Below are 26,241 nucleotides of genomic sequence, written 5' to 3'. Positions count from 1 at the left end.
CTATCCTAGTGGAAATGGGTCATTTGATATAAAGAGCATGTGGTGAGGGGGGCTTTTTGGAGCTGAATGTATTAAGCAGTTGAACAGGAAGAGGATTACTCTTATCATCACTGCCTGCTTGTATTTCTTGTGACTTTGAAAAAAAATCCAACAACAACAACATAAAAGAAATGTTTTTAATTAAATAATATTAGATGAGATTTTATTTTGTCAGAATTGTCTGGAATTTATATGACAACACTGCTCACAAACATAACAAAACAAAAATATTTAACCACAAAGAAGACAATATTACAAACATCTGTACAGTCAAATAATACAAACAAGCAGCTGCAGTGCAATCCACTTCACCACCTGCTTTCATATTCAGTGCTTGACCTACACAGGAACATAGATTGTAATCGCAAGACTGCAATACATCAGAACAAAGATATTGCTGACTAATTCATCACAGGAGGAAGAATTACAATCTTTCCCACTGTTATAACACTGTATTGTATTTCAGTTGCTTTTTATTGTGTGTGATTTTTTTCTTTATGTTCTCCCTGCAGGTGTGATGGAAAACTTGTGTGTGAACTAAGCGTAGACGTCTTTGCACAATCTGATCCCTGCAGTGGCACCTATAAATACCTGCAGACAAACTACGACTGCCTCCCATCAAGTAAGTCACATGTCTGCATGAAACTGATGTAAATCTGCAAAATCCTAAACAGCGTTTTTGTTTTTGCTGTTGTTTATATGTCCAAAGACTTTTTAACACAAAGGAAATATCTGTATCTGCATAAATTGTCACAATGATGAGATTGATGTCAAAAATGTAATGTGAGTTAAATGAAAAACAGTTAATTTTGTGACCCCTATTATGGTTTTGTTATTTTTTGAAAAGAAGAAAAAAATCCACATTGTATTTTTTAAGGTTTTGGCTTTTCTATTTGAGTTTTGATTCAAACAGGAGGTATAAGTCTTCCTTCGAGTTAGTGACGGGCTGCACTTGAGTCTTATTTTAATAACTGTTGTCGGCTCTGATTTGACTAAGTTTTGACACTTATAGGAAGCAAAATGTCTATAATGTGATTCATTTCCATTATTTTTTGACAGTTCACCTTATAACATGTGAGCACTCTCTAGCACACCTGGACTGTGGTAAGATCATACATTATTCTCTTTGTGTGTATGGTGCATTAACATTATAAACATGAACATTGTTATATTTTCATCAACACTCTTCCAACTCCTCTTTTTGACAGATAACGGGCAGGTTATATCTGTCTACAATGCTAATTATGGGCGCCACGACCAGACCACCTGCTCTTACAAACGGCCTGTCTCTCAGATCCAAAATATCGACTGCTCAAACCCCACCAGCATAGTTGCTGAAAGGTACAGTTTCCTACACTTTGTTAACTTAAAATTCAGGTTGAAAGCTTTGGAAATCAGATGCCATCAACTTTCAACTGCTTCTAAGCCTGTATTCACTCATTTCACTCTGCCACCATAGCTGCAATGAGAAAAACAACTGTACTATCGCAGCAAGCAACTCAGTGCTTGGAGACCCCTGTGTTGGCACCTATAAGTACCTGGAGGTGGCTTATGTTTGTCAGTGTAAGTAGCTCACCATACTGAAATATCACACAGTATCCCTGTAACTGCTGCTTAATCAACCATCTGTGCAGATGAATGTTGCAATTCTAGAATTTCACTTTAATTACCTGTTTAAAGTATCTTTTATCTGTTTCTTTCAGATCCCTCATTCCAGTAATCAACCCAGAGGAGGACATACCGTAAGATCTCAATATAATATACATGCATTAAATAAAACACATTAAATCGTGTGTCTCATCAATTTGTGATTAGGTTCCATTATTATGATATTAATCTAAGTATTCTTTGTGCACAAACAGAGCCTCATGAATCTAATCTGATATCAGTAACTGTCCTTGTTTCTTAATTTATCCTTTGGCATGCAGTGTTGGGGTCATTACTCATGTAATGTATTACACAGTACTGGTTACTTAAAACAAAAAAAGCGTTACTATACTTATATATACTATAAATACTCCCTGTGACATTACTTTTGTGCTACTTCTTGGCAACGCCTGTGCTGCCGTGTAAAAATAAACATATCAACAAATAAAATAATATGGGTCTTGACCATCATAACACCATGTTGTACAAATAATAACCACTTCAATATAATACATAGACAACCTGTTTCTACTCAGAGTCAGCACAAGACTGGCCAGCTGAGATTCCACTGTACAAACAACACACAAGTTTTGGCTGCTTGGTTAGGGTCAGCAGACACTCAGCTTGAGCATCAATGTGGGTTTGTGAGTATTCCTATTAGCTTTGTGTCAACATGAGAGGTCAGGCAATTGTTGCACAAGCGTGCATGAAAAGTACCTTTGATTATTATTATATTATTATATCCACCCAATTTATACATAATAATCGCAGAGCTTATGTAACACAAGTAACAAATACTAAACAAACATTGTGTTGCATTTGCCCAGATTGCCTGTATGGTTGATACAGCCATGTCAATGATTAAATGTCACAGAGTGTGAAAAAGATAACACCTCTTATGTAGTACTTTGATGAGCTATTCAAAACACCAAACACTTCATTAAACAGCTAAATGAAGTAGATGTTCTTTGTCTCAATTAATTGGTTTCATTGTGTGCCAACGTTGTACGTATATTTTTTGCTTCTTTTTAAAACTTTGTAAACTATTGTAAAATGGTGAAGACTGCTGGAAAGAGTAACGTCTAAGCTTTATGGTAAACATACTAAAATGACATTCAGTCATATTACAATAAACATACATTTAATAAAATACGTGTATCAGTTTGTCATTCTATCTATTAGCCATTTTTTCTAGAAGTGCAAAAAACAACTTGATCCAAATACATTACAATAAAATAATACCAGTACTGTATAGTTAAACCTACACAGGTTAAGAAGCTTTTAGATGGAGTATGACCTTTTGCTTTCATGTAATGTCTACAACAGGGGGCCTGTCAACTAATCTCCAATGAACTTTTCCTTTCAGTAATATTCAAACCTTAGTTCAGTCCTTTTAATTTTGTTTGATTCTGACAACTTGGTCTGTGCTTGTCATATTCCGTCAACATGCCGCTCACTCCACATGCAACTTTAAAGGAGAGCCGGTCTTATGTCAATGTAACACTGAGTATTAATTTTAGACATTAATTATCCAACTAAGTATCAAACAAAATAAAATGTATCAACAGGCCACTTGTCTTCAGTTCACAACTTATATAAAGAGGACACAAATAAAGGTATGCTCTGAGAGGGTGGAAAGAAGATTTATTAAAGTAAAGACATGTTCAAAAAGCTGTACATGAATCAGAAATGTTAACATTCGTCGGCAGGTAACAATTTAAGATACCCCCAAAATCAAACCGCTGGAGTGTTGTTGTCGTTATCATTAGCTTTTCTGTGCACTTTCTTATTAATTCATTTTGTTGCATGTTGGAAATTTCCCTCAATGTTAATTGTTTAAATGACTTAATGTAGCATGTAAATGAGTGTAAACATCAGAGGTTCTCCACAACATAACTACCAAATGACAGTCAAGTTGCTGATGTCTTTGGGAAGGTCGGTCTTCGATGGATAGACAACCTTCAGGTTCCCGTCTTGGTCGACTGTTCGGACCTGCTGGACTATCAGTTCACTAGTGGTCTCGCTGCTGGTGGCCGGCTCTGGTGGGCCGCCCCCCTCCCCGTCTGACCCCGCGTCCTCTCCATGCTCGGCCGTGAACTTGTTCAACTCTGCCATTTTCTGTCATGGAGCAAAACATACCCATTGAAAAAGGTGTGATCTGTTGTTGCATTTGAATATTCATATGATCATTGAAGAATGACTGATGCGTACTGGTTATATAATTAAAACAGCAGGGGAAATGGAAGGTATTAGAACAGATGCTGTGCAGTTATTGCAGCATGCATTGATGAATGACAAAAATACTGACAGCTAAATATAATTTTAAAAACAAATCCCAGAATGAGCCAAATTGTGATAAAATCTCATAAATGTTGGATGTAGGCTAAAAACAAACCTGCTTATTAAAAAACCTACTTTAAAACAGCACAATAATCAAGATCATCTATGAGTGACAGAGCATCCATCAGTGAGAAAATGTCTTCATGTTGTTTTAGATTTCACGTATATAGCCTTGGAGCCAGGCTCATTTTAAGACACATAATGATGTTATGCCAAAACTATGATTTAAAAAAAAAAGGTGCAATAAACTACTAATCTTATATTTATTGAGATAGAAAAAAGGGAATCACGAGAGGAAAGGGGGAAACTTACTATAATCAGAGCGTCCATAACATCTTTACAGGTCTGCAGGCTGGTTGCACTCGTCACCTCCAAGAACAACTCTTTGGTTGACTTCTTAATCTGTGAAGTATAATCAATCAGTTCATCATGCAAATATTTCTGTTATATCCTGGAAAGATACACATGCAGATTGTGGTCTACAATAATAATATATAATCATAATCATAAATTCTGATTTATGGTAGGACACATTTAAGATACCCAGAAAGAAAATATGCGCGCACACACACCTTGGTTTTCTCACTGTTGGTTATAGGTGGGAATGAGATCACATGTCCCTCTGCGTCCACTAGGCAGGGATAGAGAGCTTTCCCTTGCAGAAGCTGCAGATATCTATGGAAAGTAAAATGGTTGGGAGACTAGTTGATGCAGAGCAGATGGCCTTTAAATAACTTGAACAATAATAAGACTGAACTCTGGAGCAACTGACAGCTTTCAGTAAAGATTCTCATATTAGCAGGTTTCACTCAGTGTGTGTGTTCCTGTCAAGTAGCTGTTTAATCTTCCTGCACTTTAGTTTAAGCACACAGTGATTCAACAACCTCAGATAAAAAGATATTGACTGTATCGATGAGCCACGTCAGTTATCATAACCAACTATTAAAATATCATGTACGTGTAGCAGTAGATCAATAATGTTTTAAATCAATTGTTGTTCATTAAACACTGAGGAGGAACTACATCAGGATAACATACTTATACTGCCCTCCTGTGTTCAAACAAATACAAAACTCATACAGACATCTTACATGCTACTCTAATGTAAAATGTGTCACTTGTGTTGCTGGATTTTATTTTTTATTTTGAATATCAGCTTATAAAGTGTCTATGAGGTTTTAACAAAATAAAATGTTCCTTTTACTCCAGTCTGTAGTTAACTAATGAGCATCTTATGAACCATTTTTCCCCAACAGAGATAAAACTTGTTCTGTAAAGTATGAAAGCGTCATATGTTGCACTGACTTGTGGAGGCCAGTTACGTTCTGCCTCTTCTTCTGCTTCCTCATCTCGTCAGCTTCAAGCTGAAGATGTCTTATCAGCTCCAAGGCTGTCATTTCCTTCCGACCCAGTGGCACAACCTAACAGATATCACATTCTTGTGAGAAATTCAAGGGACCACACACCAAACAAGCATAAAACTCAACACTTTTCAGAACTCCAATAAAATTGTTCCTGCTCGTCTGACTGAAAATAATGAACCAATCATTCTCATTCTTCAATCGTTTAGCATACCTTCAGCTCAGTTGGTGGCTTGACATCGTACACCAAGGGACCTTTGAGAAGCTGCACATCGTGAGTCGCAATGGTTGCTGTGGTCCTTCTACCACAAATGTCATCATGAAGCTTTGTCTAGAAAAAAACACCAGAGGAGTCCTTATAGTGAACACTGGGGCTGGGTATTGGTACTCAAAATAACCAAAATAAATCGATACCAAGTAGTATCGTCAAACGATACCTCCCATCAATTCTTTTAGCATCCAGAGCTACAAAATATGACTATTTGTATGGATTTGCTCACAGCCAATCACCACACGTGTTCTTTGATTTAATGCGATGGGTACTCAATTGGTATCGGTATCCCTTTAAGGGTACTTGGATTGGTGCTGGTATTGTAATTTTTTAAACGATACCCAGCCCTAATGTCCAACCTGCACTCTTGTTAGTCATACACCATTAACTTGGTCTGTTGGTGATACATTGTGTGAAGGCTTTCACATTACCTGAGCCATCAGGAACCGCTTGAGAGCATTCCCATTCTTTAGGTTCATCCCTCTGACCACGCAGCACACCAAGTATGGTCGGACATCCTTCACCTCTGCGCTCACTTGGACTGTTAGTGCTGTAGAAGCATCTGAAACATGGAGGACCCTCACCACCATCTTATTCAGTTCCTCCATCTCATCTTGTTCATCTGCCACCTTCTTCTTCCTCTGCTGTTGCTTCTTTCTTTTGTCACTACCGCCCGCGTCATCCTCTCCCGGTCTTCCTTTCTTTTTGCCTCTGAGGTAGTCGAGGATGGACTTGGTCTGGCAGCCGTTGACCATCTTCTCCAGGCGCTTGTCATTCAACTTGTTGCCTTTGAAGTTGATCTCCTTTAGCTTGGGGCAGTCGCTCAGTTCAGGAGGGATCTCCTTCAGCTTGTTGTTTGAGAGATCCAGCACCTGGGGAGGCAGGCATGAGGAGAACCAAACAAAGTGCATGAGTTAGGTTAGGCACTCTGTAAAAAAAGAGCATCACCTACCCCTAAAGTTTTAAGACTTACTACAGCAAGAATATATTACACTTACAGGTGCAACAGTATACGTCTTCAGCCTCCCTAGATTTCAGCAAACAGCTATCTGCTATGTAAAGATATAGTTGGGTAATGGCATCCTGAGCAGAGAAATAGGCCTAGTTGGACAGTTTAACCTGCACAGATACATTAATTGCCATCCTCTCCCGTGTGAAGGTTACCAACCAGACTCTGTTCACACATTTGACCATTGAATTCTACATTATATTTTAGAAAATATGAGAACCAGTTTATGTTTAATTTTAGATATTCAACAAAAATACTGACAGATCCTCTTAAATTCAGCGTAACTTTGATCCACCTAGAAATTATTTTCTTTAACATAACCAATTAAACAGTGGCTACTCCCTTGGTGGTTATCAGAATGGTTCAATTAATATGGGCATAAGAGCTTAATTGAAAACTGTGTTCTTAAGTCATGTTGTATTGTTTTTATAGTGTTGATTAGCCTTAACAGGTCAAGGGATGGATTTGGGCCCACCTTCAGAGCAGCTAGGATGTGAACTTCTCCACTCAGCGCTTCCAGGATGTTATCAGATGCGACCAGGCTGCTGAGGAGGTCCAGTTTCTCCGAGTACAGATCAGCTGGGAAGCTGGTGATGCGATTCTTGGAGATGTTGATGTTGGAGAGCTTGGTGCACTGGCTCAGTCCCTCCGGCAGGACCTCCAGGTTGTTACAGCTAACATTGAACGTGTTCAGCTCCTTTAATTGGGTAATACTCTCTGGTAAAACCGTGAGGTTATTAACTGAGAGGTCCAGGACCTTCAGGGACTTGAGGTTGCCGATGACATTCGGGAAGGAGGCGAGTTTGTTCCTGCACAGGATAAGGCTTTGAAGGTTTGTCAGATGCTGGATGTCTTCGTGGATCTCTGTCAAACTAGGGCACTGGCTGACTTCCAGATAATTGAGCAGTTTGAGGGAGTAGATAGCAGAGGTGAGCCCCCCATCGCAGGAGATCCTTTTGTCCACAGTGGGACCCTGCAAAACCAACTCACGTCTCTTCTCTGTCGCCGCTTTCTCTACTTCTGGCCATATCGTTAAGTCGTCCATGCTGTTGAGAGGCTAGCTAACCTCACCGAGACAGTCAAATACACGACCTCCGCTTTCAGTTTTCAAAATAAATTGTTTAAATTTCGTTTACAACGTTGCAAAAGATATAACGGAGCGGTCTGCCCCATATAGACTAGTACCAAACTATTCTTATTTTGCCCCAACACATTTTTAATGTAATACAATTACAATAGTTGTTGAATCCCTATTACAACCCCACCGCCACCATCATCATCCAACAAACAATCCCAGGGTCTGCAATTAAAATAATATAAATACTATTAAACCCAATTAAAGTAGTTTACAGACAAACTTCAGTTATAGTTATTTTTTGGAGTACGGTTTTGTGTTTAAAGTCATGATGTATCGCTGCAATACTGTAAGAGCCCAAATAAAACATAAGCGTTATCCCTTTATTATTTTACTTCCTGTGCCATCGCTAATTGTTCATCTCTCTTCGCTATATATTTTCTCCTAGGATGGCAAAGTCATGACCCGCCTTATTGTGCCTCTGATTGCTTTACCCTGATATTCTTAGCCTAATCCTAACCAATCCTACTCCTCGTACTTAAATCTAACCAATCCAACTAACAAAAGCAATATGGCAATCGGGAGCAGAGTAGGGCGCGTCATGACTTCGTAATCCTAGGGAAAAAATGCTACTGGTCCACCGAGACGACCAGGAAGAAGCCATTAAAAACGTGTTTTGAATATTTATCGACACAATTATTGCTGCAAGATGAGGTTAAAACATGCTTCAACCAGAGGTGTGCTTAGTTGAAAGTTGGCTTCGACAAAAACTACTGAAGTAAAAAAAAAAAAAGAGGCACACACCTAAGAAACTATATTAACCATCATCCATTGCGACCGACAACACTCTTACTATTGCGCATGCGCGCACTGGGTTGTTGTCATCGGTGGTTATGGAGATGAGATGGAACTACAAGCTGTCAACATTACGGGGATGTTCGTGGTACGATGTCTTTGATATACACGCAAGAAAACTTCTATGTACTTTAAACTGTGTACCAACAGAAAGGTATGACAAACTGAGTGACAGTTGTCAGGTCATTTATCAAATTTCAGCAAGTAAAAATACCCAAACATACTGTAAGACTAGCCACGTTGGTGGAGTAGTGAACAGTTAGCTAATACCCCCACCTGACATGTTCAAGTCATAAAGAAGGGCTTCTCTGTCCTGTGTAAGAGGCTGCTTGTGTCAAGTCCACGATTCTTTTTTCCGAAGAGCACTATTACGAAAATCTTTATGCAGTAAAACAAACTGTCCGTTTAATATATTCTTTCTTATTAATGGCAAAATTCTTCCAACAAATCTTTAATCTCCACTTTTGCTATCGTCATTCTTGTTGCTACTTCCATTAGGAACGCTTACTAGTTAGCTGAGCATCACACGGTCAAAACAAGTGAAGTAACTTTATGAATTGTAAAGTAAATATTCAGTATAGCCTCTTACTGTAAGTAGTGGAGATGGGCAAAGAGCTGTGACTGTTCTCTGTTCTTAGAACGTGGTTGGGACATGTTTTCAATACAGGTGCCTGTATGATATACCTGAATTTCTGTACTGATATAACTGCTAATACTGTATAGCTACTATACATCTTTTCAACACTTATATACACAAATAATACAAATATAACAATTTGATATTATAAATGTTTTTTTATCCAAAAAAGTAGCCAAAGTGCTGTCAGAACACAAGCATCATTTTTAAAGCTTTGCCTAAATAAAATGCAGTCTAAATTTGGCAAATATTTTTTTTCAAGAGCTATCTGATCAAATAAAGTATGATCAATTAGTAAAGAAGACTCTGAATCTGACAAGACATTCGCTGTCAGTTTTACAGTTTCCTGTCATTGATGACAAGGCCACATTCGAGTATTGAGGTTGGATAATCAGACCTAAAGAGGATGCAGTTTCTGAAAACGATAACATGTAAAAAACCTACACCTACCTAGTGTCAGTATAATGCAGTCTGACTCTGGAAGTTGCAGTTGTTTTGTAAATGCATATTGGATTCTGTAGCCCTAGAAAGTAAATGTTTACTTGCCCTAGACATCATCTTTACATTCATCATAGTTACTAATTGAATTTCTTTGCAGAATAGACACAGTTGTTTTTTTCTGTACTTTCAGTGTCCATTAGAGGGATGCCCAGAAAGATAGGATTCATTGTGGTCAGCTCTTCAAGTAATGAGGACAACTTCAGTGCCAAGGAACTCATGATCCATGCACCCACAGTCAATGGGTGGAGATCCAGCAGGTACACCAACAAAGTGCTTCACTTTCAAGGATATGCCAGAGTTAATATATGGTATCTAAGTGATTTTTACTAAAGATACAGACACATTCCTGCTACCTCTATAGTCATGAGCTGTATTATTTACTATCAGAATGTGCTTCAGAAATAATTATGAAATAATTCAAGATTTTTATGTGTTTGTTTGCCATTTTCTAAAAACTATAATAATATTGTAATATCAAGTCCAGCGCATACACTTGATGTCCTCTAGAGCTGCAAAAACAATATACAAGATTTTTTGAGAGGTGTTTTTTTTTAGATGGCTCACAAATTAGTTTTCTTCTCTTTGAGGAACTCATTCTTCTGTGTATAAAATGTTCCACAGGCTTTGCCCCTACCCTCAGCACATCACCCTCCAGTTGGTGGAGAGATGTAGGGTAAGGAAGCTGCAGCTGCTGGCCCACCAGTACCTTATTCCAGCCAAGGTGGAGTTCCACATTGGAGACACCCTCCCTGAAACCAATACCCCAGGGTTCCCAGGACAGCTTCGCAGGCTCGGGTGAGACTGCAGACTAGACTTGGCCCAATTTGAGCTGTTGCATTTTAGTGTTTTAACTAGAAATTTACATCAGAGGTAATTAAGTGTCTATACAGTATATCATCACAGAATTAAAATATAATAGTCTTGTGTGTCTCAGTTATTTGAATGTCACAGCAGAAGAGTTGATAAAGTAGCACTGTGCTCTCACCACACAGGTATGTGTCTTTATCGGATAATGAGAAGACAGCTTTCAAAGCTCGAGAGCTGAAGTCAGTCCATGTAGATGCCATCGGAACGTACCTGAGAATAACCTTCCATAGGAACCATGTCAACCGGCACAATCACTACAATCAGGTACTTTTAAGGAGCGGTGAAAAGCTTCGTTAAATAATCATTTAGTCAATAGATATATAATGACTTAAAATAAATGATTTGCTTTTTTCCTTCCACTTCATTTCCTTATGAATTGGATACTTTTAGGTTTTTCACTATTGATCAGACATAGCAAGACACCACAGTGTGTGGTGACACATTTAAAGGCAGTCTTTTCCAGATTTGTAGCTTGATTTTTCATTCTTAAATTCAGTTCCAGGAACCAATGTCAATGCCTGTTTTTAAACTCAAAGGATAAGGCTGGATGTATTCTTAGTTTTGTTATAGAAAAGACCAAAACTATCCATGTCTAATTCTGTTCTCAGTACCCCATTTGGTCCTACTGAAGATGCTGATTTTTTAAAATCGGTCACATCATAAAACAGCTAGGCACTGTAGTTTTGTAGCAAATATCAGTCAAACAGCAGTAAATACTGAATTTGTTGAGGACTATTTTCTGAGGTGGATAAATACACATTTGGTGTCTAGTGAGTAATTGCTGCAGAAGGACAGTGTCTGTGGGATTGACTCAAAATTAAAAACATAATGAAGGAAGGCACATGTCACCTTTTATTTCGCCTGTTTATGGTAGTAGGGAAAAAAACAGAGAATATCACCACCTTGTTCTTTAAACTAGTAAAACAGTTCCACTATTAACCTCCCACTACTCACCCATTTATCATATGCATTGATTTTTGATTTTTCTTTCACAGTTGTGTATCGTTCACCTCACCAACATCTGTTTATGATTTCAGGTTGCTTTGGTTGCCATTAATGTTCTGGGAGATTCTTTGGATGGCAATGCTTTTAACACAATTGTAAGTGAGCACTCTCTCATCACCCATCACTGAACTTACATTTTCACAGCAGTGGGTGGTGCTGTTGCACTGAGATATTGTAGACATCTCTCTGTCGTCAGCCGTCAGAGTGGGGTCGATTGATGTTTCATCATCCGTCACTGACATTGAAGTCACTATGATATTTTGAACTTTTGGCATGCTAAAATGAGGAAAATAGATACATAATATTCATCAGATATTGTACATCATTCATTTATTCCTCATAAAAAACATTCCTTTTATTACTATTTGCTATGTGTAAAGTTGTACATTTCTTGGTTTTTCAAGTTTTTATTATTATAATACTTGTAGGTGGCTGAAGATGGACAAATGATATGAGTACCTGCACAGTACGATCCAAATCCAGTACAATAGCCTTAAACAACGGAAACATCTGTTGAGACTATGTCAGAGGGTTTTTTAGTTCAACTTACCTGTAAGTTTTGAGCTAGTGTTTGATAGTGTTGTTGTATTAGATTTATATATCACTTATATATAACACACTCTATGCACTGTATACATACACACATGTTTACCTGAATGGTATGTGTGTGTGTATATGTGTCAGGAATGTAGTAATGAGACACAAGGGGAGGGTAGTATGTAATCACACAGGAGGCCTTTAGTTTAGCCAGTGTAATCAGATAGTCCTGCAGATGGACAGCTCCTGGAGTAGAGAGAGCACCTTAAAACACACACACACTTACACACACAGACACAGAGACATGGAAAGACACGGACACAGACTCGCACAGATTCCAGTGAACAGGCTGTGCATTGTTGCTCCACTAATCCGACTCTGAGCACAGCAGTGATCCTGCCTGGAGGGTTGGCTAGATCTCATTCTGTTATATCTGTTCTATGGGTGGGAGTTATGTTTGTCCTGTGGTGGGACACTGTGGTGTGGACACAGGCTGAAAGCTTGTGCTGCTTTAAAGGGTTGGTTCACAAAATTCCGGGGAAAAAAACTAAATTTTCTCACTTATCTCTAGAGGTGTGCAGCCATGCAGGTAGTTTCAGTTTCATTTGTCCAGATTCTGAGATATACACTTCTTAGATTTCTGCCGAACCAAAACTGACACAAATATGTTGAAGTTGCCTTCATGGACCTCATAAACCCTCTATCATGATATTAAACTGTTGTGTGGAGGTAATCACAGTCTCTAGACTTCAAACGATGTTTATGAAATATGATCTAATATTTAATTTTGAGGCTAATGTAGTTTTTAGACTTTTATTCTACCTTGTTGTTATTCATGTTGGTGGTGTTACTGCCCTAGATAGCAGTGTAATACTCAACTGTTGTATCAGCGTAATTCAGTTCTCCTTCCCTCTCGCTCTCTAATTTAGCAAGTGATTGATTCACTTTTGAATCCATCCTCAGTTATTTCATTATTAACTTTTTTCATAACAAATATTATTTTCAGTATTTATTTAATCTTTAGTCTATTTCTAAATCAATTGCTCAAATGGGGGTATTATTTTAGATATTGTAGTTGTAGTAGTAGTTGTGTAACAGCTATAGTTCTATTATACAATTAAGTATTTTTTTTGACTGCAGCCATGGTTTAAAGTTTCATACAGGCTATTTTTTGCGTACTAAAGATCACTTAATTTACACTGGGTTAGTAACACATTACGTCAATTAACAGTTCAGACTAAATTCATCATTCCTTACTATGATTCATCACTATCATTCCCAATTGTTTTATTTATCCCAGTAATGTTTCACTATCTGAAATGGTGAGTTACAGTATGAAAACATATTTGGCTTCTTTCTGCCCTCTTTCTTGTTCGTGTTTACTTGTCTTGTTAGAGGCCCTCAGGAAGTGGTGCACTATTGTGCTCAGAAATGTGTCCTTCAGCATTTGGCACTCACAAAATACTGCATGTTATCTTGTTTGACAGTTATGTCACCAGTAGACACTGTTTTCAGTTTATATAACGATGTGTTAACATTTCAGATGATAGCGGGGTACGCAGCGGATGACAAATGTCCATATATGACATTAGCCTGGAGGTGCTGATTAATGATTGGGCTTGCGATTGTGTGTGTGTGTACCTGTATTACCACCATTGTAACAGCGAAAGAGAAGTCATTCAGGCTGATCCTCACTTTTGAATAGGGCAGTGTTAAGGTCAATTAAGTTAAGGGGTGAAGTTGAGGGTCACTTTAAAGCTAATGGAATTAGAAAAAAATGGTATGTGGAAGTAGTAGACAGTAGAGTATATATGCACGTGTCTGTAATTTGTCCATCTGTTTACCCCCAGCCAAGCAGAGAGCAGCTGATCGAACACTACCTCAACAGTACTCAGCTGGAGACCGCCTTGGACACGACCTTCATGGGGTGAGGCTAGGCCATTGAACCCTGGTTTCTTTGTGTTGTGACAATAACATCGTTCAACAAAGCCATTTTGTCTGGAAGCCAACCAATAAGGCATTCAAGGTCACTTGCATTGGACGACAATGCAGGTGGTGGTCTGTGCGAAGAGGAAAACACATTTCGAAATAGGTTTTTTTTTCCTTTTCTTTTCTTTCTTTTTTTAATATCAACCCCCAAGGGACATTTGACCTCAGGGTCTCACTCCTTGGGAGGTTGGTCAGTGTTTTTCCCCTTTGATCAGAAGTTGCATAATGCCTAACCCATTTAACTGATATTTAACATGTTTCATAGTCTAACACACTCACACTTGACAGTACGTTGTCCTTGTGTAAAAAGAAACATTTCAATCTTTCAGTTTTCTTTCATGTCTCAATTGTGTCTTCTGGAAATGACACTGAACATTTTGTATCTTTGTGTTCTGTCTCATACCCAGCAAATGTGAGTCCATATCTGCTCTGGATGACCTGGCCTTCGACATGTACCAGGACCCAGAAGTGGCTCACATCATCCGCCTCCTGGACCAAAAAAAACAGGACATGGTTCGTCAGGAGAAATACGAGAAGGCTAAGAACCTGAAGCAGGCCATCGCTGACCTGCAAAAGGTACAGTAGCTGCTGTGAGGCAGACTGGGTGACTACAATACATTGACACCAAATATTTGCTCACTTGGTTGACCAGTATACACCACAAATACCAAGATGTGTTCTCACTCCAGTGTGAGGTAACTCTGACATGCTCACAGTCTGAAAAAGTCTTGGAACAATTCATATTTAAGGCCTTCAAAGACCAAAAGAAGTTTCAGCTTCAGAGGCGCTGGTAGGCACATTTAACTAGAACATTGGACAGAGCCAGGTTAACTGCTTTCTTGTGGTCCCAGTCATTTTACTAAACTAAACTAAGTATAGCACCTCCTTGCTCTCCATAATGAACACAGAAACATGAGAGCCATATTGATTTCATTAGCTGACTCTCAGAACGAAAATGAATAACAACATTGTCCAAAATGTCAAACTATTGGTTTAAGCCACTTGACCTTCCAGAATAGTTTTGTTTTACAGATTTTGCACTTCATTCAAACTTACTGTTAAGAATATTTTCCCCGATAGCTGGAATCTGCCATTTTTGCAAGAAAAGTAATCTGAAGAGCTGCAGCTGAGAAGTTGATCCAGTTATATTTTCGTAAAGGTGTTATAAGGTTGGACTTTTGTATTTTAGTAACAACAGTTGCATGGTAGTATTAATTAAGTTTAGAGTATGTATCTTTCGTTTCAGTACAAACAAGGAGTATGTAAACACACAGACACACAAAAGCACACAAGTGTACACATGCTACATATCCTTTGAGGTAATTGGCAAAAGGCAATACATTTTGACATGAATTCTTGGTAAAATACTGAAATCCCAATTTCTAGTACTAAACTCTATTCTTGACTGGACCATTTTTTGGCTTATAGCAGATGTTGGCATCTCCCTATCTCCCGAGAACTTCCTCCCTGTTCTTCTATTTCAAATGCTCAGTTTTCAGATTTCTTATAGTTAAAATACAGATAAGCTGTTATTAGTGACATTTAGTGGTTCATATCCTGCATGGTGTGGCATCAACCATCGCATTTACATAGTTTTTACAATAAGCAATGTATGTAAAGAAAATATAGTTTGAATTCTGAGTAACAGCAATTAAAACCAATTTGTCCACATGCAGACCATGTGCGGTGAACGTTAATGGAAACATTACAGTTGGCTATTAAAGATGTCAGAAATGTTTTATTGTGATAAGGAAATAATTCATGTCCAGATATCATTATCCACTCATTGCAACTGCTACTGATGACAATAATTCTTTTGCAAATCTTAACTTTATGAGAACAAAAAAACAAAATTAAAGACAAAAATTGAGACCAATGCATGTAAGAGAAAATAAAAATATTAGATTAGATTAAACAGACAGGAGAAAAGTAAAATAAAAGATAATGCTAGGTTAAGAAAGAGATTAAAAGACAAAAGAAATGGACAAGTAAATAATAGATAAAACTATCGAATGATAATAATTAAAAAATTAAAAAAGACTATAAACTATTAAATTATTCATCAAAAGCCAGGTTGAACAGGTAGGTTTTGAGTTTCCTTTTAAAAATGTCCACACTTCCAGCTGTTCTCAGATCCTCAGGCAGTCTGTTTCAGCAGCTCGTAGCATAATAACTAAACGCTGTCTCTCCGTAGGTTTTAGCTTTAACTTTTGGAACAGCTAAAAGATTCCTGCCTGAGGACCTGAGGAGTTGTGTTGGTTCGTGCACTGTCAGAAATTGTGATAAATATGCTGGTGCTAAACCATGAAGTGCTTTAAAAACAACTAAAATAATTTAAAAATCAATACGAAAGCTAACTCTCCTTCTGGTCCTGATCAGCACTCGAGCTGCAGTTTTGAATCAGTTATAGCAGATTTTTTTTTAAAATTGTATTATTTTTTACAGGTATCCAGGGTAATATCACCATTGTTTGTAACAGTAGTTGTTAAACATTGTTCAGATTCCTGTTACTGACCTCCTTTGTGTACAGTGTTACCATGCTGACCATGAATACTTAATAAGCTCGACAGCTGCAGTGATAGTCTCTGGTTAGTGTCTCCCCCTCTGCCTGTGACCACAACCCTTCCTGTAACCAGATAACACACACACACACACACTAGCACCTTGTTAGCATGGCATATTAGCATCACAGACAAAGCAGTTGCCAAGGTAGTCATGCTGAAAATCCCTTGTCAACGCATCCTCAGGATGTCAGAGGGTAGTCTATGGTGTTACACGATATCTGAACAAATGACAAATGACAGAGAAAAGACGGGCCAGAAGGCTGAGCATTGGCCAAGTGTATTTTTTTCACGTCACTTAACCTACTTTACTCCAATTGAAGGAATAGCAGGGTCTTATGGAGTAGGGGACCAGAGTTCAGAAAGCACTACATGCTGGAGATCCAAAATATTAACTGGCGAAGCAGCTGCTGTGTGGAGTGCACCACTTCGTTTTGTCCAAAAGAAGAGTAAAGACTCACGAAGCGTTGCCGTTCAGACTGTGTTGCTTGGCGCCCGGTTAGCAACTTAATTCAGCTTAATGGAATGTCCTCATAAAAAAATTACGTGTCTGACTTACTGGAAGTTGCTCTCAAATTTCCAGTCTGTAAATCCTAATGATTCACCATGTGGCACACTAACGCTTATATTGTACCAGGGTATGGCCTGTATTATTAAACATGGCAGAGCTTAATAACATCCCAGTCAATCCCAAAACCAGCTCTGGTTAGGTTTAAAGAGTAATTCAGGTATATTTTAACTTATTTTTGTAGTTTTAGCCATCATTTAGTTTAGGTTAAATTAATATTGTACTCGCTCAATTACTCAAAGTAATTGCTAAGATCTGGGAACACAGCAACATCACTGTCATGAGGTGATAGACAGTTGGGGTAATATTTATAGCATTCAGCTTTGTTTTCTCATAAAACTGAATTTGGCTAACCTGTGGGTTTATTTAGAACCTGTGTCATCATCTGACTGCTTGTGTGTCTTTCCCCATGACATCACCACGCTCCCAAATCTCAGAAATGCACTTGGGACTTGCGTGTTATAATTAAAAAAGCAGTGATACCCAAAAATATGAAAATTGGATCCATGTTGTAATAAACACGAATAATCCTTAAGACAACACAAGGTCAAGAAGAATAAAATCAAGGAACACAAGAACAAGAGGAGAATTCATGTTTGCCTGTGTGATGTAGGCTCACTTCTCCGTTTTCCGGGCTCTTCCAGGTGGGAGAGCGTTTGGCTCGTTATGATGTGGAGAAGAGATGTGCCATCGAAAAGGAAGACTATGACCTTGCCAAGAAGAAGAAAGAGCAGATGGAGGAGTATCGGAAGAGCGTCTACCAACAGCTGGAGGTTTACAACCTGCTGGACATGGAAATGGTCAGTCATCAACCACTGATTGCGATGCTTCACCTGTGTAGTAACAGAAGGCGGACAAAAAAACTTCTTGGTGTTAAACAAAAAGTCATGACTTACCCATAACTTATCCTGCCTCAACTGGCTTCTATGTTGTCCCTGTACATTGTCACCAGATCACGAGGGCTGCAGATTCAACCCCAGGCCAGGATCCACCTTCCCTCCTGCCCTCTCCAGGTCACCATTCACTCCCCACTAAGCCCCATGTGACCACAGACACACTGAGGAAGGGGAAGAAATCTAACACTCCTCAGAACCAACTGTCAGACACAGAAATGGTTGTGGTCAAACTTAGCCAAGCCGACACACCCTGTACCCAGTCTGCTGTACCCAAGATAGATGTAAGTGCCACTTTATCAAACCTCGTGTTTCATCATCATTTTGGATATGCCTCATCTTCACATGGAAACATGAAACATGTCCAACATCAGCAGATATTGCAAAATAAGCCAGTGCGGATGGTTCTGTGAGGCTGTATGTAAGCCCAGCAATGCTTTGACCTAAATGGTAAGGCGGGCATGCTCACAGTGACAGTGCTAATGTGCTGTTGCTTAGCAGGTTTACCGTCTTGATGATTTTAGATTAGCATGTTAGCATGCTGACATTTGCTAATTAGCACAAAACACAAAGTAAGGCTAAGGCTGATGGGAAGGTCATTAGTTGTACAGGTATTTAGTCATAAACTTTGACCTGATGGTGGTGCTCGACTAAAATCTATACTGAGGGGGACATCAGATTGCCAGATTTCATGGCATTCGTTAAGAAATTTCACTAAAAACCACAAATGTGGCGTTACAAGACATAGTCAGTCAATCATTCGGAATCATTGCTGAGCAACATAATTATATGCTAAATTTCATGGCAATCCATCCAGTAGTTTTGTTAGATGTTTGATTAAAGAAGAAAAATGTCAACCTTGTGGTGGCGCTAAAGGAAATGTTGGGCAGTCACCGGGACGAGTTAGTAGGACCATGAATGTTTGTACAAAATTAGATCTGAATCTATTGAATAGTTGTTGATATGTTTCAGTGTGGACCAAAGTGTGGACCTATGAAATATCTAGCCAACACAATGACCCATGGACAGGCTGATGGGTTGACATTGTCATCTCTAGCATCGCAAAAAATGATCTAACAGCACTGTGGCACCTTGGGAAACTGGTCTCCTGGCTTAAGCCTCTGTAATGTTGGAACATGGAGCACACAGGGAGATTATGACCAGCAGGGGCTTTTATGCTTTACTCACCACCTACTGGGGCCAGCCCCACTACAGGTTTAAGTTTCACTATTTAATTAAGAGTGTGCAACAGTTGGCTGACTTCACCAGCTGCCAACCTGGCCTCAAGGTAGGGCTTTGAGCCTTGTAGGAGGCAGGAAGGTGCCAGTTAGCTCAGGGGCACAGGAGACAGTGCTGACTGGATGGAGCTTGGGTCTGTATGGAAGGGGTCAAACATTCATTGTCGTCATGATGTTGAATGAGCGACCTATTCAGTGATCACATACTAGTGAGAGTTAGTGAAAAGAATAAAGGTAGAGGTGATACATTTTTCAAAAGGATGGACATCCTTTTCAGACTTGATAGTGAAGATCAGTTTTCTCAGAGCCTTTGAACCGAGAAATCTCTGGAAAATGTATTATTATCTCCACCAGGGATCAAGTGTTTGGTCGTGTGTGTGTGTGTGTGTGTGTCTGTGTGTGTGTATCTGTCGTATACTAATGCACCCATCAGCCTAATATTTTTTTGTGCACATTCATGATTGTATGCTCAACTTCTTGTGGTTGCTGTCATTCGAAAAATCTACTTTACGACGCCATTGACTGCTGACTCCTTACTCCTCTTAATTTATGAACCATAAGGGCCATAAGTGATCAACGACAGCTTCAGCTTGGGGTCTTGTTTCAGCTAGGGGCAACCAATCATTCATTGATGCCATGTTAGATGCAAATTTAGGTTCCTTGAGAGCGGGTTGTGTTGTGAAATCAAATAATTATTGATGTGATCCCTCATGAGCCTATCATAAAGCTTTTCATCTTCATCTTCATCAGTCCTTGCCATTTTACGATAGGTTGGCATAGCAAAAGGCATCTCTGGTAATTGGCTAGGCTGAAAAACATAGCTTACCTAATCTGTTGCAGGTCATATTTTGGCCTTTGTTAATTAATTCCATACCAGATATGTTATGATCCACTAAAGTTAGGCATGACGCAAGATGAATAAATCCCTTTTTCTGTTATCTGTACACACACACACACACAGTAGAGTACAGAGATCCATGCGGAGATCTGCACTCTACTTGCAATCCCTATTTTTTTTATACTGAAATATAAACAACATACAAAAGCGAAACACTTTTTGTAAATATTGTATCTTATATATATCTTTTTTTGAGTTTTTAAATACAACATTGGTGTCTTGTGCTTTCAGGTTATCAGTGTGCCTTACGATGAGAGGCCACTCCCTGCCCTTCAGAAGAAAGACTGTCCAGTGGAGGCTATTCAGGGCCCTGCAATAGAGCAATCCCCCCAACCTGAGGCCCAAAAGAGTCCACCTAGCCCTGAGAAGAGCGGGGAGCCAGAGCCCCTGACGGACAAGGCCCAGAGAGAAGCTGGCCTTCCCATAGAGGTTTTTGGAGAAAGTCTGGTAAGAAAAAGAAAAGGTGAAAAACATGGCTAGCTAAGCTAACAAAGGATATTATTTTTTCTTGGATTTTTCCGACAAATACTTTTTAGTCTTGATTCAGGATAACTTGTACCGTGTAGTAAAACTGGATATTATTGCCCTATTTTAGCTATCATAGATATGTTGGTATGGATGTGTATATTAGCATATAACTAACAAGAAGTCACAATAGCTAAATGTCGAGTGTATGTTTGAGGTAATTAGAGACATTGTTAACATTACATAGATTGTTAGCATTTATTGATTTAATTTAATTATTTATAGATATTTGGAAGAACACACAAAAAACATTTTTTTCCCTTTTTTTTATTTTTTATTTATTTTTTTATAAAATCTCAGGGCAATTGACATTTGACATTACTAGGGAGAATGTGCTCCTTTTAGCTCTTTTTGGGGTCCACCAACTCCTGAGAAACATTATCTGGCTCTTTAGCTGCAAGATGTTCAGCTAGTTTCTGTAGATAACTTCATCTCGTTTTCCATGAATGCTGGTCAGGTGGTTTATAGTAGGGTTTATCGGGGCTTTTTTGCTGACAACAGTAGCCTGCAGCTGCTGGAAAAAGGGTTGCTGAGAGTGGAATTTGTGGGCTGGGAAACCAAAGTAGTCAGCTAACAGTGGATAAAAGGCTCCGTTCCACTGAGGAGAACTGCAGAGATGGGTAATCTCTGTGGGTTTGACACTACGAGTGACACCTTTTATGCTACACATAGTCATGCATGACATGGATAATATAAAAAAATGTTGATTTGTACTGCTTAAATGGTTTCTTATCAATCCTGTTTACAAATGTTAATAAACAAATATCAGTGGATATACTGTATGCGTCTGTAATGTATGAACTTTATGCTCTACACAGTGTATATACAAATGTTCCTCCACATCTGCTGTAATATCTACATAACTGATAATGTATTTGTGATATCTCCCCCCTCCTTGGCAACTCTTTTGCCCTCTCTTTTGTTTTCCAGGTAGCTGGGGCATATTCCAAAAGCTGGTCCTACAGAGAGGATGCACTTCTTGCTGTGCATAAGAGGCTTTTGGAGGTTTCATCTACCACCCCCAAAGAGGAGCTGAGAAACATTATTAGAGCTGCAGTCTTCCTGGTCAAGAGGGCCCTTCTGGATAAAGTGTCATATGTGAGTCCTCAGAGGGCATTTGTCTTGGTGGGAATGCCGCGAACGTCCAGGTTAATTGAACAGAGGCTGCAGCCCTATGAAACCATCATAGATATATTTACTTTGTCACTGTCAAACTCTTCATCATGTTCTCTGGATTCCTGTTACAAACAGAACTAATGTTCATGTTATTAATACATAAGCAAACACACATGCACACACTTAACAATGCTTCCACTGTATCATATGCAACCCTAGTTCTCTCTCCCAGAACTGGCTTCCTTGAACAAACAGTTTTGACAAGGATGGCCTTGTAACCCACCTCTGGAAACCATCTACAGGTTGTATAGTAATGAAAAGAGTGGTGCCGCAATAATTCTAGTGATTTATTTTCCTAGCCACATGTATACACAGAATGTGCCATTAAGATGTTAACTGGTTAATTTTCTGATCCACAAGTGTCCCTTAGTTTTTGCCATGTTTAAGAAACCTTTCTCTGGTAACTCAGTGGTTTGAGCTGCATGTCATTTAATTACATCCTGGGTGTGAATGTAGCCCATGTTGTTTGCATTGTGTCCTTTCTAGTTTAAATCTATCTGGTAAACACAAAGTGCCACAAATATTGATAATGCACTGGTTATTCAATTTACCTGTAAGAAGTATGTTAGTTGATACTCCACTGTCTGGAGGATATGTCTGGTTAGCTTATTAGCGAGTATGTTTTAAAAAAAGGGGAAAAAAACGTCAAACTAAATATTGCGAAGTCTAGCCTCGCTGCTAATTGATGTCACCCTGGTGTTAGCTTTCTTGGAAAGTCCACCAAGTACTGAGCTTCACATCCACTGGCTCTTTCTGTAGGTTTTCCAGGCTTCCCTGAAGCTGCTGCGGCTCCTGCTGAGCCAGCTAATCCCAGGTCTGGGACTGGGCAGGGCTGAGGTGACACACTCATTGGAGCAGACTTGGCCCAACCTGCTGGCAAGGACCGGAGACTCAGTCAGCCGCCTCCGGATTACGGCCACTGCCTTCATACAGGTATTGTAACACACTAGCCTGAAAATTGTTTATTGGACACCAGCAGTAGAATTACAGCTGGAATTAGACCAAAGATTTTCCCTCTGCTTCCATAACAGCTTTGCTTTAACAATGATTTTGCAATAAATGTGTCCATCCACCTTCACTCTCTTTACCATCTTCCTCTCTGTAAAACTCTATGAAAGATCTAGTCTGACTTTTTTTGACAATCAGCACCCCACAAAGCAAGCTGAACAGTGGTCTCCTGCAGTAAAGTGCGCTGTTGGATTATGCCTTCCACTCAACCCACCACCTTCAAATGAGGACATTTGTTAACTTATATAGACATCATCTGAACTGCACCACTGCTGCAGGTTGTAATTACTATGGGCAATTTAAATTATGACCTGTGTCGTTTTTCTTGGGAGGACAGTCTCATTTCTACATATACCAACATCATCTTGAACGGATACAAGCTGGACCTCCCTTTCTCATGAGACGGGCTTACGCAGGGCTCTCAAGGGTGGGACACATACCGGGACAGCATGTCGGCAAACCCAAGCACACTGGCAGCCAAACCAAAACAACTATGTACCATGTTATTCCAATAAAAAAAGATAACCATAAAAACACATAAATTCATACAATAAAGTATTTATTATATTAAAGGTAGTTGAATGGACAGGGAGTTAAAGAAGCTAGATGCCAGCTCCCCTTTTAGAGCAATGCATCTCATCCGTGGTCCTCACTAAACAGTAAAGGGTTATTTCTTCATTGTTCATTGGGCTTTGGACATTTCACAAATCTGAAAGAAGGTTCTCATTAGATTGTAGTGCTTCTTATTGTCCAAAAACTAGACATATAAAACGAAAAAAGCAGCAGCAGCAGCTGTAACTTCAAAAGACAAATTATGTCATGATTCGTGCTGTGGATAAGTGGGCAAATCTATTTTGGCCCTAAATATTGATCAGTATCATAAAAGCAGATCTCAGTTGAATGGTGAAATATATGAATGAATATAATTATTCTAAGCATACAAATCAGGTTTATTCTTTTAGTGAACCCTCCTTTTCAAGAGGATGGAGCCTTTTTCTCGCCTCAAGTACACACTAAGCAACTCTCCTCTCAAGCCTGTGTTATCCAGCATATGCTGAGTCATAGAACCATTGTCTAAATATACAGATTTCAATATAAACATGTTTTCTGTTTGCTTTCTTGTATTGGAGAAAACAGTGATATCTGTGATATAGTTTAAATATTGTGTAATAAATGTGAAGTAAATGTATTGAAATATGATCACTCAAGCAAACCGTATATGTGGACATAATATTTCCACACCAAAACTAATGTATTGAAATATGATCACTCAAGCAAACAGTATATGTGGACATAACATTTCCACTCCAAAACTAGAAAATGGCTGTGGATTGATACAGTGATCGTAAAGTTGCCTCATTTACACGTCCCACAGTGAGCATACAGATAAAACAGCTGCCGTGTATGCAACACTTTCTAACTGTCCACCAAAGGCAAACAATGGAAAAAGTTGGCCTCCCGTGCTTGGTACTTTTTCTGTTTTATTGCTGTGCTTTTGGTTTGAAGCAATAGCTTTATCAGAGTATACTATCACTGGGGCTGTTTAACAGAAGGTAGGCCTCTATTCAAACATCTGAAACTAGATGGCTGTCTCAAGAAAGACACCATTCAGAAAGGAGGGCTTGTAACGTCCATCCACACCAGTAACATTTTTAGATCCTATAGCGTATCCTTGATATATGGAAACAATAAACGGTGGCATTATTTAAACACAATGATATACTGCAAGAAAATGAAAATGATAGAAAATCTTAGTTGTTCTTTAGTGTTCAAAAAATTAATTCTGCTAACCCCATCCCAATTTATGAAGTCAATGTTTGGGACACAACTAAATACTATTTGCATTATTGATCAACATTTTATGTTTTCAAAGATAGAAAGTCAATTATTTGTTAAATCTGTAACGTATCAGGAAATGATGAAGAATCACGAAAATTGGCAAAGCCTCACATTTAGTATGCTGGAACCAGAAAATACACTTTTGTATTTCATCATGAAATGTTTTGATTTTCTGTCAATCAGTTAATCAGCTAATTGATGTATGGTATCCTTAGCATACACTAATAATATTTATGTGAGTTATGAAATAGTGTCATTGGTATGAATAATTGGATCAGTAAAAAAACACTGGTTTGCATGCTTAACTTTGTTTTCGTGTGTGTGAACAGATAATGGCTTCAGTTAAATGGAGCGTGTTTTGTTTCTTTCAGATCAAATCAATCTGATGATCAGAACCCTCAAGCACACATTTAAAACAATGATCAGAAAGGTTTTTCACTTTCACACTCCACAGTAAGCAAATGGACGAAAAAGCTCAAACTTGTGCAACATTTAATCTGATTTTCCACTTAATACAATACTCAGTACTTTTATTGGTCTCTCTGTGTATTGTTGGATTGAAGCAACAGTTTTGTTTGAATATACTACGCAACCTAAGACATTATATGGCACTTACAAGGAAGACACAACACTCAAGAGAATCAAGGTGCAGAGTGCTTATTACTTCATAACAGTGATACCGAAACATGTGTCTCTTCACGGAGACTGAGCTCATATGGGTGAACACGTGCAGAAAGAGGACAGAAATGTATTAAGTCAGGATGGGAAAAATGTTCTGTTGACCAAGTGTCTTTTTTAAAACTGGTATTGTTAAACATGATGAAATTTCTTTCAGAATGAACTAGTTTATTCAGATCCATTAGTTTACATGAGAATTGTTAATTCTGCTAATCATTCTAATGATTTTTATTTTGACCATTAGACAGATACAGTGTATGTGTTTGAAACTGTCACAAATCTGATGAAAGACTGAATAAGTTGAATAATGGGGGCATTATACATTACCTATGTAACACAATGTAACATTATGCTCATGGACATTTATCTCAGTTTTAAAACTTCCTCGAAAACTGCACTATTCAATATGTTTTTATATTTATATAATGTGAAAGGGGTTAGGTTTAGGGTTAGGCTTAGACACACACACACACACACACACACACACACACACACACACACACACACACACACACACACACACACACACACACACACACACACACACACACACACACACACACAGATAATTATCACCCAACTCTGAAGTTACCTCTTTAAAGTGTTTTAACTCATAGTTTTTGTTTTGCAACTTGTAAATTTGGCTCTCATCAACCATTTTAGAGAAAAATCTAGCTACTCAGCACTAAACAGCATCGAGACAAAGTTAGCAACTAGTCGGTGA

The 26,241-nt window shown here is 38.7% G+C and overlaps 3 protein-coding genes across 4 annotated transcripts in view; 2 read left to right on the top strand and 1 right to left on the bottom strand.

Moving 5' to 3' along the window:
* Positions 1–26,241, top strand: part of LOC133987421 (L-rhamnose-binding lectin SML-like) — a 277,548-nt gene that overhangs the window by 1,223 nt on the left and 250,084 nt on the right. The window contains exons 5-9 of one of the 2 annotated variants that reach the window (XM_062426788.1): positions 552–661; positions 1,099–1,143; positions 1,248–1,380; positions 1,499–1,602; positions 1,743–1,779. In XM_062426788.1, the coding sequence (XP_062282772.1) occupies positions 552–661; positions 1,099–1,143; positions 1,248–1,380; positions 1,499–1,602; positions 1,743–1,759 (409 nt within the window). In that variant the 3' untranslated portion in view covers positions 1,760–1,779. Of the gene's footprint in view, positions 1–551; positions 662–1,098; positions 1,144–1,247; positions 1,381–1,498; positions 1,603–1,742; positions 1,999–26,241 lie in introns of those variants that run through there. The other variant, XM_062426787.1, reaches the window with a different exon arrangement.
* lrrc47 (leucine rich repeat containing 47) lies at positions 3,316–7,720 on the bottom strand. The gene is made up of 7 exons (XM_062427275.1): positions 7,143–7,720; positions 6,090–6,530; positions 5,602–5,718; positions 5,332–5,447; positions 4,599–4,701; positions 4,339–4,428; positions 3,316–3,804 (listed from the first exon to the last, which is right to left on the bottom strand). Exons 1-7 carry the CDS (start codon positions 7,710–7,712, stop codon positions 3,583–3,585), a joined length of 1,659 nt encoding a protein of 552 aa, XP_062283259.1. The 5' UTR covers positions 7,713–7,720; the 3' UTR covers positions 3,316–3,582.
* cep104 (centrosomal protein 104) overlaps positions 8,652–26,241 on the top strand; it is a 30,622-nt gene continuing 13,032 nt past the window's right edge. Inside the window, exons 1-12 of the mRNA XM_062427438.1 lie at positions 8,652–8,685; positions 9,866–9,992; positions 10,357–10,530; positions 10,728–10,866; positions 11,640–11,702; positions 13,995–14,071; positions 14,541–14,709; positions 17,907–18,062; positions 18,215–18,439; positions 20,523–20,738; positions 21,747–21,914; positions 22,752–22,925. Coding sequence (XP_062283422.1) covers positions 9,880–9,992; positions 10,357–10,530; positions 10,728–10,866; positions 11,640–11,702; positions 13,995–14,071; positions 14,541–14,709; positions 17,907–18,062; positions 18,215–18,439; positions 20,523–20,738; positions 21,747–21,914; positions 22,752–22,925 — 1,674 coding nt within the window. The 5' untranslated portion in view covers positions 8,652–8,685; positions 9,866–9,879. The remainder of the gene's footprint in view (positions 8,686–9,865; positions 9,993–10,356; positions 10,531–10,727; positions 10,867–11,639; positions 11,703–13,994; positions 14,072–14,540; positions 14,710–17,906; positions 18,063–18,214; positions 18,440–20,522; positions 20,739–21,746; positions 21,915–22,751; positions 22,926–26,241) is intronic.

This window comes from Scomber scombrus, chromosome 10 (genome assembly GCF_963691925.1).
Source record: "Scomber scombrus chromosome 10, fScoSco1.1, whole genome shotgun sequence".
Taxonomy (NCBI): domain Eukaryota; kingdom Metazoa; phylum Chordata; class Actinopteri; order Scombriformes; family Scombridae; genus Scomber; species Scomber scombrus.
The sequence above is the reverse complement of the archived record's forward strand: the minus strand, read 5'-3'. Positions and strand labels throughout refer to the sequence as shown.

Excerpts from the sequence above, each read along its gene's own strand:
- lrrc47 (XM_062427275.1), bottom strand. The coding sequence starts at position 7,712 with ATGGACGACTTAACGATATGGCCAGAAGTAGAGAAAGCGGCGACAGAG. Across the intron at positions 5,448-5,601 it reads AGCCACCAACTGAGCTGAAG|GTTGTGCCACTGGGTCGGAA; the intron begins GTATGCTAAACG and ends GATATCTGTTAG. Across the intron at positions 3,805-4,338 it reads TTATGGACGCTCTGATTATA|AAAATGGCAGAGTTGAACAA; the intron begins GTAAGTTTCCCC and ends GCTCCATGACAG.